Source organism: Parambassis ranga, chromosome 2, assembly GCF_900634625.1.
Source record: "Parambassis ranga chromosome 2, fParRan2.1, whole genome shotgun sequence".
Classification (NCBI taxonomy): domain Eukaryota; kingdom Metazoa; phylum Chordata; class Actinopteri; family Ambassidae; genus Parambassis; species Parambassis ranga.
In genome coordinates, this window is record NC_041023.1 from 4,692,858 (window position 1) to 4,710,562 (window position 17,705).

General features: G+C 45.1%; 1 protein-coding gene across 1 annotated transcript in view; it reads left to right on the plus strand.

The window, feature by feature from the left end:
- myo1g (myosin IG) overlaps positions 1–17,705 on the plus strand; it is a 30,452-nt gene that overhangs the window by 6,478 nt on the left and 6,269 nt on the right. Inside the window, exons 13-21 of the mRNA XM_028399403.1 lie at positions 2,738–2,812; positions 2,980–3,112; positions 4,431–4,597; positions 5,181–5,388; positions 5,912–6,135; positions 6,882–7,026; positions 8,713–8,817; positions 9,260–9,373; positions 12,230–12,387. Coding sequence (XP_028255204.1) covers positions 2,738–2,812; positions 2,980–3,112; positions 4,431–4,597; positions 5,181–5,388; positions 5,912–6,135; positions 6,882–7,026; positions 8,713–8,817; positions 9,260–9,373; positions 12,230–12,387 — 1,329 coding nt within the window. The remainder of the gene's footprint in view (positions 1–2,737; positions 2,813–2,979; positions 3,113–4,430; positions 4,598–5,180; positions 5,389–5,911; positions 6,136–6,881; positions 7,027–8,712; positions 8,818–9,259; positions 9,374–12,229; positions 12,388–17,705) is intronic.

Genomic DNA, 17,705 nt, shown 5'->3' on the forward strand with positions numbered 1-17,705 from the left:
TTCATTTATCTGTGGCCACAGGAAGGAAGTGTCAAAAAAAGAACCTTTTATATGATACACTAGTGAATGGTCAACTGTTATTACTCATGCATTAAGCTGCTGTGTGGAGTGTCTCCTTATAGGTCAATACATGTTCCCAGTCAATTCATTGATTGTGAAGAAAATGCAGAAAATTACAACATTATGTTATGTTTACATTGAAGCAACATATGATCATGCTGTCTGACATCATCAGATGATGGAACCAATACAAGATCCATATTAAAAGGCGCCTTGGCTCCTCTGACGCTCCTCTCCCCCTGACACCACGAGCTGTTTTGTTTTCACTCGATGTTAAGTTTTGATTTGTCGAGGTTGCGTGTTGTATAAAAACTGGTTGAGGTTAGTCCTTAAAAACAGGGTAAGAGGTTTGAGGTCGAGGCACAGTTGCTTTTTTTGGCCACCATTATATTGAGTCCCTGCTCCTATGAACACACAGAGATGCAGCGTTATCGACCTCATCTTATGTTTTCCTGGTGAGAATTGACTGGTATTCAGCCACTTCTGTGGTCTGGCCACTAGGGGAACTACAGTATTCGGATGTGGATTTGGATGCTGATTGTTGTCATGGAGTCTTATTACCTGGGGAGAAAACTATGAGCTACCAGTCTAACCATTAAAAAGCTTTAAGCAAGCTAGCAGATATTAACAGTACACCACACATCGCTTCCTATATGATGTTTTAATGAGGTTTCACACGGTATGTTTTAAAACCACATCCTCAGCAGTTATATTAACATGGCGGGCTGGTTATGTGTGTGTGTGTGTGTGTGTCAGCGCTGCATTGGTTAATGACAGATGGCTCTCCCTGTCACTGTGTGTCCCCGTCACCTAGGCCTCAGCTCTTCTCAGGGCCATGTCGAGGTCTCTCCAGCTGAGCTGTCACCTCTCGTATATTGCTTCCTGGTGGCACCATCCCCTGTCCCATCCCATCCCATCTGAATCTATCCGTACTCTGGCTAAATATACCCGCGTCCTCGCCACCCGCTGGCCCCTCCCCTCCCCTTCCCTTCCCCTCCACTCTCACCAAACCACCACTATCACAAGCTTTGACCTACTTCGCTCCCTCCTCCTCCTCTTTCTGTGTTCTCATCCTGTTTCCTCTTTCTTCTGTGCTGCAACCCTCACCTGGGTCTCTTTAAATCCCTGCAGTGCATCCAGCCTGCACATGCAGCACTTTTCAGAAAGATATAGAATATAGCCTTACTCCACAACTTTATACTGTAAGACATTTCACACCATTGCTGCTTGGCTCTGTCAGGATGTGTTCGCTTACACCCTCTACAACTCAGCCCTCTCCTTGCACCAGCCTTGACCTTCATACTTAAATATACTTTCCCTCTAAATCATCCCCTCGTCTCTGGAGAGCCTTCATCCCTGTGTGTCCTCTCCTGTCTGTCCTGTCCTGGTAAATGAGTGTTGTGGCTTGTTATTTGTGTGTTCTGACTGCTCTCTCTCTCTCTCTCTTTTTTTCCTTTCACACTCTGTCTCTCTTCGGCGAGCTTCCCAGAATCTGGTCAGGTGGTTTGAGTCCATCCGTGAGCCAAGAGGACACATCTGTCACTTTCCAGCCTCCGCTTCTTTGCCTCCAGATGTGACAGCCTAGGACACAGTCACAGACAGGGCTGTGCAGACCGCATGTGACATGCTGTGTGTTTGTTGGTTAGAATATGAGTGGAGGAAGAAGATGCGCTTACTTTACAAGTTTTTTCTTTTCTTACATAGAATGCAACACACTGCTAAACTACCGGTAGACTAGTCTGCTGTTCCTCTTGAGGCTGGCTTTAAAAGTGGTTCACTGTTTGAGAACCAAAGCATCAGAAATGACAGTTTTTGGACATCAGACTTCCAGGCAACCATAAAAATGTCATATATATTCCTTGATAAACACTTTTAAAGAGTTCACACAGTACAAACTGATTTTTTTTTACTGCTGTACAATCAATGTACAAGAAAATCAGTCTTGCCTGTAAAATCCGGCTTTCAAATGTGAAAGGTTTAGGTGTTGCACACCTTTTATGTCATATAAACATAAAGTGAAGAAGGGGGGCTTGGTAGGTCTAGCTGGACTAGGCACAGATTGAGGTTTTCCAGGCAATTTGTTGTGTCTTCGTATTTTGTGTAGCATACATTTTGCATTTTATAAAGCCTTCTGTCTTTCACAGATAGATATTTGATGTATTTTGCTGGATATGTGACCTCAGTAGAGTTTATGTACACATAGTTTTTTTTGCATGCTCTCCCCCTCTGCACGTTATTGTTACCCTGTGAATGAGGATCGAGATGGAGGAGTGGTTTATTTGAGGCTACGCTTACACTACAGTGGCCCCGCGGCTGGGACGGCTTATGTAACCGTGCCTTACAGTGCGCCCGTGACCTCCCACTGATGCTTCATCAAAACCAACTGAGCAGTTAGTTTGTCGACAGATGTGTTTTTTATCAAACAGGAGCCATGGGGGGGATTTGACCATGTTCCTAATTTGTAAATTGGCTAAGCGGCATGACTGTTGTTCTAATCCTCACCCGGAGGTTCTGTGAATCATCTGGAGCCCGTTAACGATACGACCCTCTCTGACTCTTGATTCTTTTTGTTACACACTTCTAAGTGCTCTTCAATGGGCCCTCCCTCCTTCTTTTGGACTACTTTTAGCCAGTTACTCTAGATTACTCTCACTTTCTCCCCATGTGTCTGTTACAGATATTCCGTCGAGGGCTTTTTGGACAAAAACAAGGACCTGCTGTTCCAAGATTTCAAGCGCCTCATGTACAACAGGTGCCAAATACAGTTGTCGCTCATTTATTTTTCCACCATCATTACGCTCTTGACACTTCAATAACTGGGTTAAGTGTATAAATATAAATATATAAAGTTTCTTCCTCAGCCTGTTGGCCTACTTTATTGGTGTCCTTTTTCTGCTCTTTGCCCCCCTTTTTTCATAGTGCCAATCCAGTCCTGAAGGAGATGTGGCCAGATGGCCAGCTGAGCATCACAGAGGTCACTAAGAGACCTTTGACCGCAGCCACTATGTTCAAGAACTCCATTGTGGCTTTGGTTGATAAACTGGGCTGTAAGGTCAGTGGTTTCTCTTTATGATTGACTTCCAGCTTCCCTCCTTTAAACCTCCAAAAACATAGCTGTGGATGGCCTACTTTTGACTTAGTAGGGCAGAGCGGGTGTAAAATTATTTCCTCTTGATGCACCTCATTTAGTTGCCCATGTGCTTGTGCTGCTGTTTAGCGCCAATGTAGATCATTCCTTCTCCAGTTTACTCTTCCGCAAGATGCTGTGCCGCTTCTCTATAGTCTGTTTTGGTCCCTGTAAAGCTTGCATGAGTCACCGGCTATTCTGAGGCTGCCACTGTGCGATGTCGCTTTTTCAGAGGATGACAAACGGTTGGTGAGAGGAAGCAATGCAGCTGCCCAACATTAACATGTGCACACAGCAATGTGCTCTTTATGGTGTCAGAGAGTAACAGTTCTTATAGGTTGTCTCACTGGAGGAGGAGGAGGTGGTGGTGGACCACAGAATGTGCTGCTCACCTCTTCTGCCCTCATCTCCCTGACTGAAGTCTGACATTTTCTGCTGTTATTTCGGGGGCTGGCCTGCTGCCGGGCTCTTGTACCATCTTGTCTTGATGTGGCTGAGGTTGAATGAAGGGAAACTTGTTCTTCAGGTCATGTTGAAAGAGCATCTGTACAGAAGCACCTGTGCACAGTCTACCAACCTCATTTCCACAGTAACTGACTCTTTTTTCTGAAATAACAGCTGAGCTGGGTTGAAGCTCGGGGCACACACGCACATGCATCATTGATATGATGGACTGCCGCTCTGAAAGCGCTCACTTTGTTCTGCCGTGTTCATCTTTCATAGAAAGAGAGTGCACAACAGAAAAAAACAAACACAGCCGTCTCTGTTCTTTGACAGATGATCAGGTCCCTTTAGAGATACCTGTCAAGCTGCAGGTGTCCAGTGGTAACTCCACACTGGAGGTTTTATCTTCCTTCAAAGTTTCAATGTGCAGTTCACTCTGCTGTTAATAAGCTGCTGTGCTGGATGTTTGAGGAGGCTCAGCTGCTCACTGTAGCGTCTGTGGAAACATTCTGAGTCTGATCAGGGTCACTGAACTCTTTGGTTTGATAGTTTTGCAGGCTGAGTTCAGTTTATTTACTCGCACAGTGACGAACGCAGCAGTGATAACAACAAGGAGACAAATGCAAAGTTGTGCAGGTGATCAAACAAGACTGTTGTGCTGAATGAGTGCGAGTCAATTTTCTTAGATTTTTCTGTGATGTGATAAGATTAAACCTGGAGGTAAATTCCAATAAAACATTGCACAGTAAGTGTTGTGCGTCACAGCCGTGTGCTGAAACATCACCGCTCTGTTTTGCAGGAGCCGTACTACGTACGATGTATCAAACCCAACGAGATGAAGTCGCCCGTGTTGTTTGACGACGCTCGCTGCCAGCACCAGGTGGCCTACCTCGGCCTGCTGGAGAACGTGATGGTGCGCAGGGCCGGCTTTGCCTACAGGCAGCCCTATGCCCGCTTCCTGCAGCGGTAAGAGAACATGTTCACAGTGTTGTGATGCTCTATGAGGCTATAGCTCTTCCTTTGGTCAACTCCTCTTTGAAATGGGTTGCTGTTTAATGTAACCAGCTGAGCTACTGTGATGGAACAAAAGTTATTAGCCACAGCAGAAAACTCAAAATTCAAGTGGGATAAAAACCCCTCTGACTGTTTTAACAATATTCTGTTTACATTCTCTTGAGTTTATGACCTCTGAGGACTCGATCACCTCTTCAGAAATGTGTGGGTGACATCACTTTATTTAGAGGAACCTTGAATGCACCACACAGGAAACTGGTTTTAGCTCAAAAGGACCTCATCAAACCCAAGTTTCAAATCCAAGATGGCTGCCCCGTGTATCAACAATAATGAAAACAGCACCTCTGTTTGATTGTGTGTCATTAAATCAGCTATACGCACATTACTCTTCAACTGTCTGTGCTAACAGTGGTTTAACTGGCTTCCTGTCTGTAATAACAGCTGTAGTAATATATTATGTGTTAGTGTTTGTGTTTGTGGGGGAAAAAGTTGAGCCTCATTTTTGCCATATTTTCTCGTTGTGGTTAATTTTTAGGTATAAGATGACGTGTGAGTACACCTGGCCAAACCACCTGATGGCCACAGACAGGGAAGCCGTGGAGGCCATCGTCACCCAGCACGGCTTCCAGGACGACGTGGCGTACGGACACACAAAGCTGTTTGTGCGGACGCCGCGGTCTCTCTTCACCCTGGAGCAGGAGCGAGCCGCCCTCATCCCCATCCTGGTTCTTTTCCTGCAGAAGGTCAGACATGAATGCATCAGGTTTCTGTATTATTTGCCGTTATTTAACTGTCATCATCAGTATTCAGCCCTCTGCTGTTTTTAAACCCGTGCATGTATTTTAATGAGGATGTAGTGATCTGACAGGGCAGTTAATTGACACACAGATCCAATTTAATGTCAGATCATGTGTTAGAGTTAATCACCCGTTTCAAAGGCAGGGGCTGAGACTAGAGACTGCAGCCTCATGAATATGTGGCTCCTGGTTATGTTTGACTGAAATTCATCTGCCAGCTTGAATCCTAATTTCCTGGAACAATAATTGGGATAATTAATGAGATCCAGAGTGCACTTACATTAAAGTCAATTACTTCACTTGCTCAATGAAACAGCCTTCTCTTTTCTTCTCTTTTCTCTGACCTACTTTAAAGAGTGCAGAGATGTCTCTAACTGGAGCAAAAGTTCGTCTTCAGCTCCGTGAGGAGACGTCTTGTTTAGTGTCTTTAACCCGTCCCTCTTGGCTTCTCTTCTCGACCCTCTCACAGGTATGGCGTGGGGCTTTAGCTCGGATGAGGTGCAGGCGGATGCGGGCCATCTACGCCATCATGGGCTGCTACAAGCGCTACAAGGTCAAGGCCCACTTCTGGGAGGTGGAGCGAAGGTTTGCCAATGTGCGAACGATGGGCGATTATGGGAAGAGCGTGGAGTGGCCGATGGCGCCTGCAGCTCTGTCCCAGTTCCACAACATCACAGTCATGCTGCATCGCAGGTCAGAGCCCATACACACCATCAAAGTAACCATACGAAGGAAGGAGCAGTTCACAGTAACTCATTCAGATCATCATTATTTGTTCATCTTGTTCATCTTAAATCAGCTTTTTTACATGCTCCTGCATGTAAACATTAATGGCACCTGCCCCAGCTGAGCCATAGCATTTGAAAGCGTAGCAGTGAAATGGTTGTGGGCGACTCACATCAAAACAAACTAGATGTACTAGCGGCAGGAGAAACGGTATTATTGGAGGTTTGGGTGGTCCTTTATGCAAATCATTTTTGAATAAGGGTGAGAGGAAGAAAATGCTACAAGCAGTAGACATTTGGTAAACATGAATCTGTTGCCAGCAGGCATTAGGTTTAGCATAAACAGTCGAGACTTACAGAGGCAGGACCATTCTGTTCCTTTGTCTCCTGTCTTTATGCTAAGCTAAGCTAACGAGCTGCTGGTTAAAGCTTCATAATGAATGTACAGCTGTAAGAGCGGTATCCAAATGTGTCAAGTTTTTTTTTTTTTTTTTGTCTCCATGGCAGATTTTTCCAGGTCAGAACATCTTGATGAGTGGTTAGGTGTGTGAGCGGGCTTTGGATCAACAGTGTTTTGGCGCTGCAGATGAATGTCTATTTTTATCCCTCAGTGACTAACTTGAAGCCTTTCCTCCTACTCCACTTTTCTGTTTTCCCCTTTGAAGTGATGCTCCACCCACATGGCACGCTGTCTTCTCATTCCCTTGTTGTCAGGTGGTGGGCGAGGCAGATCGTGAAGAACATCCCTCCGTCTGACATGCTGGAGGTTCGTGCCAAAGTGGCAGCTCTGACTACTCTGAGTGGAGAGAGGAAAGACTGGGGGTTCAGCAGGGCCTGGGAGAGGGACTACCTGGCAAATGTAAGACTCACAGATTACAAAACACAGAAACAATAAGCTGGTTTAGAGCTTGCTAGATGCCACGCTAGCAGCGTCTGAATCTCCCTAAATTCACAATTAATCCAAATACAGACAGAGGTGGAGCATGAGTGGTTAACTGGAGCCAGCCTCTACTGGTCACATGAGGAACTGCATCTTATTTCACTGCTGCATTACCTTTAGGTCTCAGCCCTGGAGTGCAGTGCTTGCTCTAAACATCTGGCCTGCCAGCAATGTTTGTTAAAACTCGCACTAATTCAGCTCATAAAGGACTGTGTGCATGTGACCTCTCATAGCAACACTACAGTGTGACAGCTGGGAATACCTCTCTGATTTATTTCACCCTGCTGACATCATTTTTCATCTGAATTTGTCACAGTAAAAACCATTTCAATGACTTGCAGTATAAAGGATCACAGTTGCTGTTGTTGTTGTTGTTGTTGTGAATGTATATGCTGCATGTGACGTGCCCCGGGCAACAGCATGACCAAAGGATGCTGGTGCTTGTGAACACAGCCCTTCTTTAATGAATCCCACAGTTGCCTCATTTACCAGCTAATCTGAGGTTGTTTGCTGGTTTTAAAGGCGCCCTCGGGGAGCGTGAGCATGACTGCCGCAGAGTCCTGAGTCACTCCCCTCGTTAGCTTGTCAGGCGGCCCGTGACTCGCTGGCCTCCTTCAGGGCTCCATGTTCATGTGATTGTACTTAATTCCACAAAGACCTATAGACGAGAGCATGTAAAGCAGCCTGAAGTGTGACTTATAAAGCTGACGATCTAACTACATGAGAAAGGGGGATGTAGAAGAAGAAGGAGAGGTTTCAAAACGTTAGAGGTTTACTTTATTTCAGATTATTGTAATCATGGTGAGGATGTTCCCAGGGTTTGGCAGTAATCCAGGTGCTGTGAGTGAGCAAATAAAAGATGTGTGTCCAGGTGATTCATCAGTAATACATCTTATTCAGCTTTGTCATTTATACTGTAATTCCACTAGGACCGCGCCATAAAAGGTACAAAGGGCCTCATTTTGATGCAGACTGGGCTTCTAGTCTCAAGCATCCACTGAAACCTGATTCCTAGAAAACGTCCTTACCTGGAAAAGGTGTGGACGTTGTTTATTCTAAAATCATGCTCTTTAATCTGCACATATACACATAATTTATAGGATTTCAGGGGTTAAACACAGAGACTGGGTCTTATTCACAAACTACAGCAGGACGCCATCATCATCATAGGATGGTTGATACAGATAAGAAAGATGTCAGTCTTGAGAGTGTGATTTGTGATGCATAGTGACAGGCAAGTAATATCAACACACTGCATGGGGAGCAGTTCGTCATGATAAGGAAGTTCTTAGGATGATTTGAATGGCTGCGTTCTATAGAAGGGAGACTAGGTTTCCATCTTAGCTGCTACTGACTGCTCCTCTCATCAGGGGATGTTTAGCTGCAGTATCAGCCGCCCCTCTTCGCTCTTTAATGGCACGTCAAACACCGTGTCTGGTAACAGCAGCCGCCCCCGGCCCTGAGCTTTGATCAGCTGCTTATAGAATGAAAAGTGATAAAAAAGCTTCAAAGGAGGCAGAGAGAGGTCACCCGGAGTTTCACGAGTAGCATCAATATACATTTCTATACCATCTGTAATAATACATGCTGCTTTCATTTCTGCAGGTGCGAGACTGTCCTCAGACCAGCACCGGCTTCGTCCGCGCTTCTAAGGAGCTCAAGAACAAAGACGAGTACAGTCAGGTCCTGTTCTCGGGCTTCTGTAGGAAGGTACAGTACGTGGGAAAAGAACAGAGTGCGATGGAAATGTCTGTTTTATAGCCACAAGGAGTTTCTTTCTTTTGTTGCTTGCTTTTAGCTTTGGGATGTTTTTCTCACTTCTTGCTGTGATTCACCCTCTCTCTCTCTCTCACACACACACACACACACACTCTCTCTCTCTTTTTCTTTCGTCTGTGTCAGCTCATCTTTCAGGATTTCATGTACCAACAGTGAATACAAGCCTTGTAGGAAAAAAGAGTCCTAAGGTTTCCAGCTGCTTATTATTTTACCTCCACTTCTCCTTATCATCCCCCTGTGGATAATAACCTCCTTATTTTACCTATCAGAGGGTCTCCTTTTGAATCATAGGTGCAGCTTTAGTTTGATTATATTTGACAGCTTTGATATATAATGAATTAAACCTCTTTGTTTCTCGTCTCTGCTCTCTCAGGTGAATAGATTCAACAAAAGCACAGACCGAGGCCTGCTCATCACAGACAAGTACGTCTACAAATTAGAGCCAAAGAAGCAGTACAAGGTTCTGAAGAGGCTTCCTTTAGACTCTGTGAGTACTCACACATGACATCCAGTCCCTGACTCTCAGAGCTTCGTGTTATTTTATCTCTGTTAGCAACAAGACTTCAAACCCGATGAGCACTTACTGATTTAAAGTAGAGAAGATCTTAAACACTTTATATTCTAGCACAAAGCTTCACTTTCAGACAGCTCCTACGAATGTGGGTCAGTCCGACTTTTTGTACTTTATCCAGGCTGTACACATCCTCCATGTTTGACCTGGGTCACTGCCATTCATCAATAAGAGAGCAGAGTACAAAAGGGACACACACACTCTCTTTTTTAAGCTAAACTACTTGTGACCTGTGAAAGACTTGTGAAGGAGGAAGATGTTTTGGTCTGTGTGCAGCTTTCAGCAGCAAACCTGGCTCATTTCATGGTCTGATTGGAGAAACTGAATCAGGGACCTCACAGTCGGGCCTGACGGCTCTGCAGAAAGAGAGAGATGCTAGTTTCATTTTATCTGATGCAGTTTGATGTGCTGCTGCATGAAACTTGTTTGGGAGGACCTATAGAGAAAGAAGAACTAGATTTAAAGGGATTATTTACAGCTGAGAAGGCGGCTGTAAAACTCGGCTGTTGTTAGAACAGACCGAGAAAAGTTTGAAATTGGTGCTACGTGACCAGTGAAAACAGAAACTCACCGTGTTTTCTATTCCATTTAGTCAGATCGATATTTTTCTGTGACATTTCCTCTGACGTCTATTTCAACCTGCTGGCTTTGGTTGTTTTTTTCCCCCAGTTTCTCTTTGGCCCCGTTCACACTGGAGAAAGTCATTCCAGCTAGAGTAGGATTGAGCCCAGACAGCCTTTAAGCTGGATGCGTTCAGACCTATTTTCAAATCTGGCTAGCATACACTTGTGTCCGCACTCAATCCGGCTTCATCCAGCATGTTTGCTGTCCTGCAAACCACTAGGTGGCGCCTCGTAATATACAGAGTCTGTTCACGCCGCAGTAGGACCACTTGTGCGCATGCGTCGTGTGGTTTTTTGTCCCGTGTCGCGCCCCGTGAACCGGAAGTAGCACATCGCTACTACCTCAGCCACATTTGAGCCATTGATCCGATTGAAATCAAACTGGATGCAGCCGGATTCGAGGTGTTCACACTCAGAAAAAAACACATCTGGATTGATCAGGATGCGGCCGAATCCTGCTTAAGCCACATTTTTTTCCCCAGTGTGAACGGGGTATTAGAGATCAGTTTTGGCATCCTGTCCACACAATTTCAGGTTAAATGTAACACAAAATACTACAAAACAAACAAAAACATGGAGATGCATGTTAAAAGCGCTGAAGGCTCCACCAACCAGGAAGAGGAAAGGAAGAAATCTGCATAGTTAAAAGTACATAAATAATCTGTTACTCTAATTGTAATGATACAAATCTGGTTCCCTTTAAGTGCAGGAGAGAAGTTTGCATATAGAGCAGTGTATGTCTTCATTCTGGTTTGCACCAACATTCGTAGAATAGTTTTATGAGAGGAGTCTGCTGCTCGGTGAAGTATACGCGTACCATTTTCAGACAAGCTGTCAGGTTTTTATGTCAAATATATGTACACATGATATATGATGACAGCTGGAATGTGTGTTTTTTTGACATTTATATGTCATCTGTCGAGAGTCCTGTCATATCAAAATGACATTTTTGTGCCACAAGCTGTCATTTTTCCTTTTCTGTGTCAGTCCTTAAAAAAACATCCTCACTGTGAGTCTGAGCCTGAGAAGCACCGAAGTTGCAGTTAGTAAAACGGAGGCTTTTAAACGAAGACCAGTAACACCTTTGTACATTAGACGTAATGAGTCAGCACAGCTGGATGTCCAGCGGTGGTTTCAGAGAGAGAGAGAGAGAGAGAGAGAGAGAGAGAGAGCGAGCGAGCTGCATGCCAGAGGGTTAAAAACCATCATTATGCAGCAGCGGAGCAGCTAAAGATAGCTGATGCCATTAAGCTCCACTGCTCAGACTCAGGAATATGAGTGTTATCCAGGTCAGAGATGAAGAAGCAGCACGCTCACATTTTGTCACCAGACTCAGAGTCAACAAGGATGAAGTGTCACACTGGTCACAGGACAAAGCCACAAGGTGACAAAACAAGAAGATGTTTGTGTTTTTTTTTAGTGACCCAGCTGAATGACGCAAAATATAAACAGCTGCATCCTTTTTAATTGGTCTCAATTAATTGATGGAGAATGACTCTGAAATAGATACAGCCCTGTTTAAATGAATGAATATGACCGATAAGCTGCAGCGTGTTTCCTTTCACTGAGGGGACGGGTTGTACCGGAGTTTGGCCTTGACAATGATGGGACATCCCGCACATCGTTGTCCCCTCTGGATTAACCTGTGTGTGCTGGGGCCTAAGAGGCTTAGTCCACCTGTGTCTCCTTCCCTTTCTGTACACACACCTCACTTTTCTCTTTCTCCCTCGCTCTCTTCTTTGCACCCTGTCACCCTTCCGCTTGGCTCACGTTCCTTCAGTCCCAGTAAATCTGTACATTATTCCAACTGGGTCACAGCACATGACTTCCCCTTCACAGCACCTCCACACGTGCATCGCCGGCAGAATTTCCTCCCAGCCTACATACTAATCCTGCTGCCTTCATTCATGGCGTGATTTTTGATCCAGGGTATACTGTGCCGTACTGTATTAAACTCACAGTTATTATACATTGACGTGATTATCCCTGACAACCACGTCACGGCCAGCTCAGCCTATAGTCAGGGCCAGCTGTGGTATTCAGGTCTTTTCACTTGCAGTCATAAAACACAGCATTATATGTTTTTTTTTGTGGCACAGATATCAGAACATATTAACCTCCATTTTACCGTCCCTCTTTCCCTCCACAGTTTATAGGACTGAGTGTGACCACTGGGGTCGACCAGATGGTGGCGCTCCACACATCCTCCCAGGACGATGTCCTGCTGTGTCTGCAGCAAGGCGAGCTGTGCCACAACCAGGACAGAGTGGGCGAGCTGGTGGGATCTCTGGTGGACCACTTCACACGGTCAGTTACACAGCTAAAGACGGTTTTTCACCCTCAGACCTAAACTCGCTAATTTTATCCCCGTGGCTTAACCCTCTGTTTGCACTGCGGCCTGTGAAATGTCAAGACTGTGAAAGTGATCACTGTATAAACAGCTTGATCCCCAGCTCCCACTCTTCACACATGCTGAAGAGTCCTTAAGTAAAACAATGAACTCCAATTACACATGATGGTTTCGCCTTCCAGCCACGCTCTGCATGCATTGAACACCAACTGTGTGAGCAGCAATGAAAGGGTTAACCTTGTGTATAGGAGTCATTATAAGGCCTCAAGCACAAACACAACTGATTATTTCTACAGTACAGAAAAAGGAAAATGCAAATTAGATCTGATTTAAACTTTAAAATAAATGGTTTTATATTAGTTTTATATGTGTTAGGTAACAGCTGTGTTGGAGACTCCAACTTACTTCAACTTACTTGGAATTATCTGTTGGTGATGTTGATGAAACCTTGAACATTCCCCCTCCTTTCACCCTCAGTGTGCAGCACATGGTGATTAAACAAGGATTTGCCCCTATAAATGCTGGGAAGGGTTAACTCATACTACAAATTAAGCAAGTCTTTTCACTGCAGGAATGGTCTGGACATTTGTGCATGTTGTCACTGCTGGAAGTCCACTTGTCGATGTTCTCTAAGAGATAAAAAAGTACATTATTCAGGTACAAGCTACTTTTTAGCAGCCCTGAAAAACTGTGTTGTAGGACTCGAGTGCTTAAACTCAACAACCAGCACTGAAACAATGACAGCAGAGATGGAATGGAAGACACAGACAGGACAGTGTGCCTCTCTAGTGAGGTGTTCTGAGCATGTTCAGCCCGGAGGAAGCCGTAGGTTAGACCCAGGATATGCTGGAGGGATTATATCTCTATGCTGGCCTGGGAGCACCTTAGTATCCACTCGATTGACCTGATGGAGGTGGCTGGGAGAAGAGAGAGAGGTTTGGGTTTCTCTGCTGTGTCTGCTTCTCCCATGACTCTGGATAGATGGATGTATGGAGATGAATAATGAGGATGGCGGACCAGGCTAAAAGAGATCTCTCTGTGAAGAAATAAATCAACACATTCAGAGGTCCTGCTGAAAAACTCGAAGATTTGTTTCCTCATGCTTATAATTAATTCATTGGTTTATGCTGGTGTGCCAGAAAACAAAACACAGGCTATAGAACTTTCAACAGAGGAGATATTAATTAAAGAGAGCAGATTGTTTGGAGTGAAAACCTGCAGCCGGTCAGGTCTGAGTGTCACATGAGTAAACGACAGGACACATTGTTGCTTGGCCAAAGACCTCGGCTAAACCAAAGTCCATTAACTCAGCATAACAATTACGCAAATCATACCCTTGGCATTCATCACTGTCATAGTTGTCGGAGTCTGGGCTCCGCTCTGAATAACTGCTGTGAAATGAATCAGTCACGCTGACATTTATCACATTTATCACTCCCATCCTGATTTGTCAGTGCTGTTTATAAACCTGATTCACATCCACCCACATTCATCTCTGCCAGACTCGACTTGAATGGCACAACCCGCAAGTTTTCACACACAGCAGACTGTTTTGGTTGCGTAGGTAGGTGTGTGTGTGTTTGTGTAAGTGTGGGCGGGTTGTCGTAAGTACAACTGTCCGCGGAAGCAGCACCCGGGCATGAATTAATCCTCGAAGCCCATGCCAGGGCCACACTGAGTGACGTTCAAAAAAGCAAAATGTAAACACACACACACACTGACTGCAGCTTAGAAACGGCCTTTAAGCTTCTTTATTGACCACAAGGGGCAGATACATGATCTTTTGTCAACCAATGAGTGAGCAGCATGGATGATTTCATTCAAAAAGCAGCAAAAAGCACTCAACAGCTGCATTTTTGGTCATTTTTCACCACACATAAACAGACAAAACAGATAAATATATATTATAGGTCATTGTAAATATAGTATGAGGACTCTACATGCAGACCTTTGTCTTCAGTCAGCTACTTGTTTATGTTTAAGAAGAGATCATAATCTGCGAGAAGCCATTTTTCACCACCGTGTTCATTCCTGCATGTAAACCTGTGTTTTTTGACAGTCATCCATCCGCTTTTATTTTCTTAACCCCTCGCTCGGTCCGGAACTACAGGGTCACAGGGGGTGATGGACCCTGTCCCAGCTGTCACTGGGCGAGAGGCAGGGTACACCCTGGACAGGGCTAAGAAACCCATTTGGAAGGTTGTAAACCTTTGCGCTTTGGTTAGTTCAGTTTCACGTTTTCTGTGATTCTGTGTAGATTAACCCTGACCTCCCCTCAAGCTGTCAGCTAACTCACATCAGTGTGTGTCTGTGTCTCATTTTGGTGTTTCTCCTGGCTCTCAGGTCAGGCAGACGGCAGCCACAATGGTGCATATGTGTGTGTTCCCACTTTTTATGAGTCTTGCTCTGTGTATATTCAGCCATCCCAGATCCCCGGCGAAGCTTTTGTGGGTTTTATGAGTCTTAGACTTTTGGTCTGGGTCTGGGTGTTTTTTTGGGGGAGGTAGGGCTGGGGGTGTATCTGCGTCACAGCAGCTGTGAGGCTCTGGTTGGGGTGCGGCAGGCGTCTCAGAGGAGAGTCGACCATCGGGGAGTCGGTTTCAGCTCTCCGCCTGTTATTGTGCCACCATCTGCGGTGAATGGAGGGGGTCGTGACCCCCGCTAGGCTACCCATCAAAAGGAGACTCATGAGACAAAGTCAGGGGTGAGCTGTGCAAGTGTGTGTGCAAGCATGTGTAAGAGGGGGGGGGGGGAGAGGAGGATGACAACACACTCCTCTTGTGTTTCCCTCTGTCAGGAAATGAGATGCCAGACTCTCTGAGAGTCACGCGCAGGTCATTTTAGTAAGTTGTAAGTTTGGTAGATTGGTCAGGGGACGAAGCCGTCAATGGAGCGATTGTGACTCCTGCTGCTTCTCCTCAAACTCCAGAGATCTGTGAGGGCCGTGAGTGTTTACAGCTGAGAGAGCGTGCAGTGACACAGTGAGTTGTGCAAAACTGGGTCATCGGAGGCTGCGCCTGTTGCACAAAGGTAAAAATCTGACTTCAAAGCCGCTCCTTGTTGTTGGCGAGGACGGCAAAGACAAGCTGTCTGGTTTGCTGTCATGTCACATCCGTCTCTGGTTCCCTCGGCGGAGCTCGTTCCTCCGCTCTCTCCTCTTCATCCGTCACTCTTTCCTGTACAGACCTCATCCTCACATCCCTGTCTCTCTCCTGCTTTCTGTTCCTGTCACCTGGGTCTGAGCTGTCAGCATGAATGAGCTGTGTGTGTGTGTGTGTGTGTGTTGGTATGTGAGTGTGTATGTTTACTGAGAGGGAAAGAGTGTGTGTTGGTGTTCTTTAGGAGGGGGGTGGACCATCTGCTGGGACAGCTGGGGGAGTACGAGTGGGCTAAAAGCAGGATTTAGGGCATGATCTGCCCCTATCTTAAAAGACTGAGGAGGATTCTGTGGGCAATAGGCAATTTGGGGATCGTATGATGTCATTGATGACCACCAGAGACCCATTCAGAATAAAACAGAAGTGAATCAAGGTGTGCTTTGTTTCTATGTGTTTAATATTCTTTTGAAATATTTTCGTCTCTTCCTCCTCATCTAGTCTTTGATTTGATGTCATAAATGAACCTCGGCCTCCAGGGCGAAGGCTTTATGAAGCACCCACATCTCCACCTGCGGATGTATGATGTGTCTTTTTATTTTCTCACTTTTCTTCCCTATTATTTGTGTGTTGATTAGCTCTTCCTCCCACCATCTTCTTTGCTCCTCCTCACATCAGCAGTTTCATTTATGAATATGGAAAGACCTGGAACGGTGATGCATTAATAGCAGTCTTCTGGGTCACCCCTCCTTCTTCACAGTGGCAAAGAAATGAAGGGGAAAAATATGAGATTTCATTAAACGCTAAGCATACATGAGAGGTGTTGTGATGCAGCTCTAATGATCGTGTAGACACACACACACACACACATTGACCTCATACTGGTGTCGAGGACTTGTTGACTTTCTTGTTTGACCTGATTGGATATCAACAGTTTGTCACTTAATGTGGGCGAAATCAGCCCTTTCATTTCTAAATTCACTTTTTAGGTCGTGAAAGGCGTCATCCTCAGCCTGAAATAGCCTCCTCAGTTTCTCCCTCTGTGCCTCCCATCCTTTTTTTTTTCCTCCCTCTGTGGCTGTCCTCAATGTGTTCGCCTCACAGTCGGCCCTGCCGGATGGGAGCAACAGGAGCGGCAGCTTGTGCTCTCTCTCCTCGGTCAGCTCTGGTTCTAGTTTTTTGGTCTCATATGTGGTCTGGGATCATGCTTACTTTTTTTTTTTTTGATCAGATGAAAACTACCGTAACTATGGCAACAGCTTTTAACCCAGGTGGGCGTAAACAGTGAATATCAACACTGACCTATTTCCTTTTCAGTTCCCATTGAGCTGGCAGGTCATGTGCTTCAGTGATTTTTTTTTCCCCCCATTTAGCCACACGGTCCAGCTTGAATCTCTCTGATAATTACAGCGTCGTGCATCAATCAGGCCTGTTTCCATTAGCACATGTGTGAAAGTGCAATAAAATGTGTATGTGTGTCTGTGCACAGAATCATCTAGAAAACACGTATGATGCAGAGACAGCACCGTTTCTCCTTCACTTTGTAATTAAATGCTTCTTTTAGGACACCAAATTCACACTTGACAAGTCAATATTTATTAAGCACTTTAATAGTTTAGTTTGTAGGTAAACAGTTGCCCAAACTTTAAGGATAAAATTAACTCGCTCAGACTTTGCATACTCGTTCCTGATGCAGCGTACAGACCATCAGAAAACTTCTGGGCCTGATTTCTGGGTACATTGGAATGAGGAGTTTCAGTGAGGACATTCACGTTGAGGTTTATGTGTGTGACTGGTCATGTGATGCTCGGATCATGCAGCCTGAGAGACACAAGGTTTAATTCAATAAGGAGGCCGATGATGTGTGCAAACGTTTACTGGACCCTTGTGTGTACATGTGAATATATGTCATATGACAACGTGAGTGTAAAATGACTCCCGTGAGGCATCATTCGTCCGTTTCCATGTGTGCTTCATGAGCACGCGACTCAACAAATGCCTCATTCAGAGAGCATTAATGTTACAGGAAGCTGGTAATAAATATTTCTTTTCTTCTCTTGTAATAAAACGTGTCCTTCCGGATGGCATTTTGGCCACCGGCAAATTACAAGAGCTGTGTAATAAAACCATGTGACACGTTTTATATCAGATTATCTGGAGGTTCATTGTGCTGCTTGCTC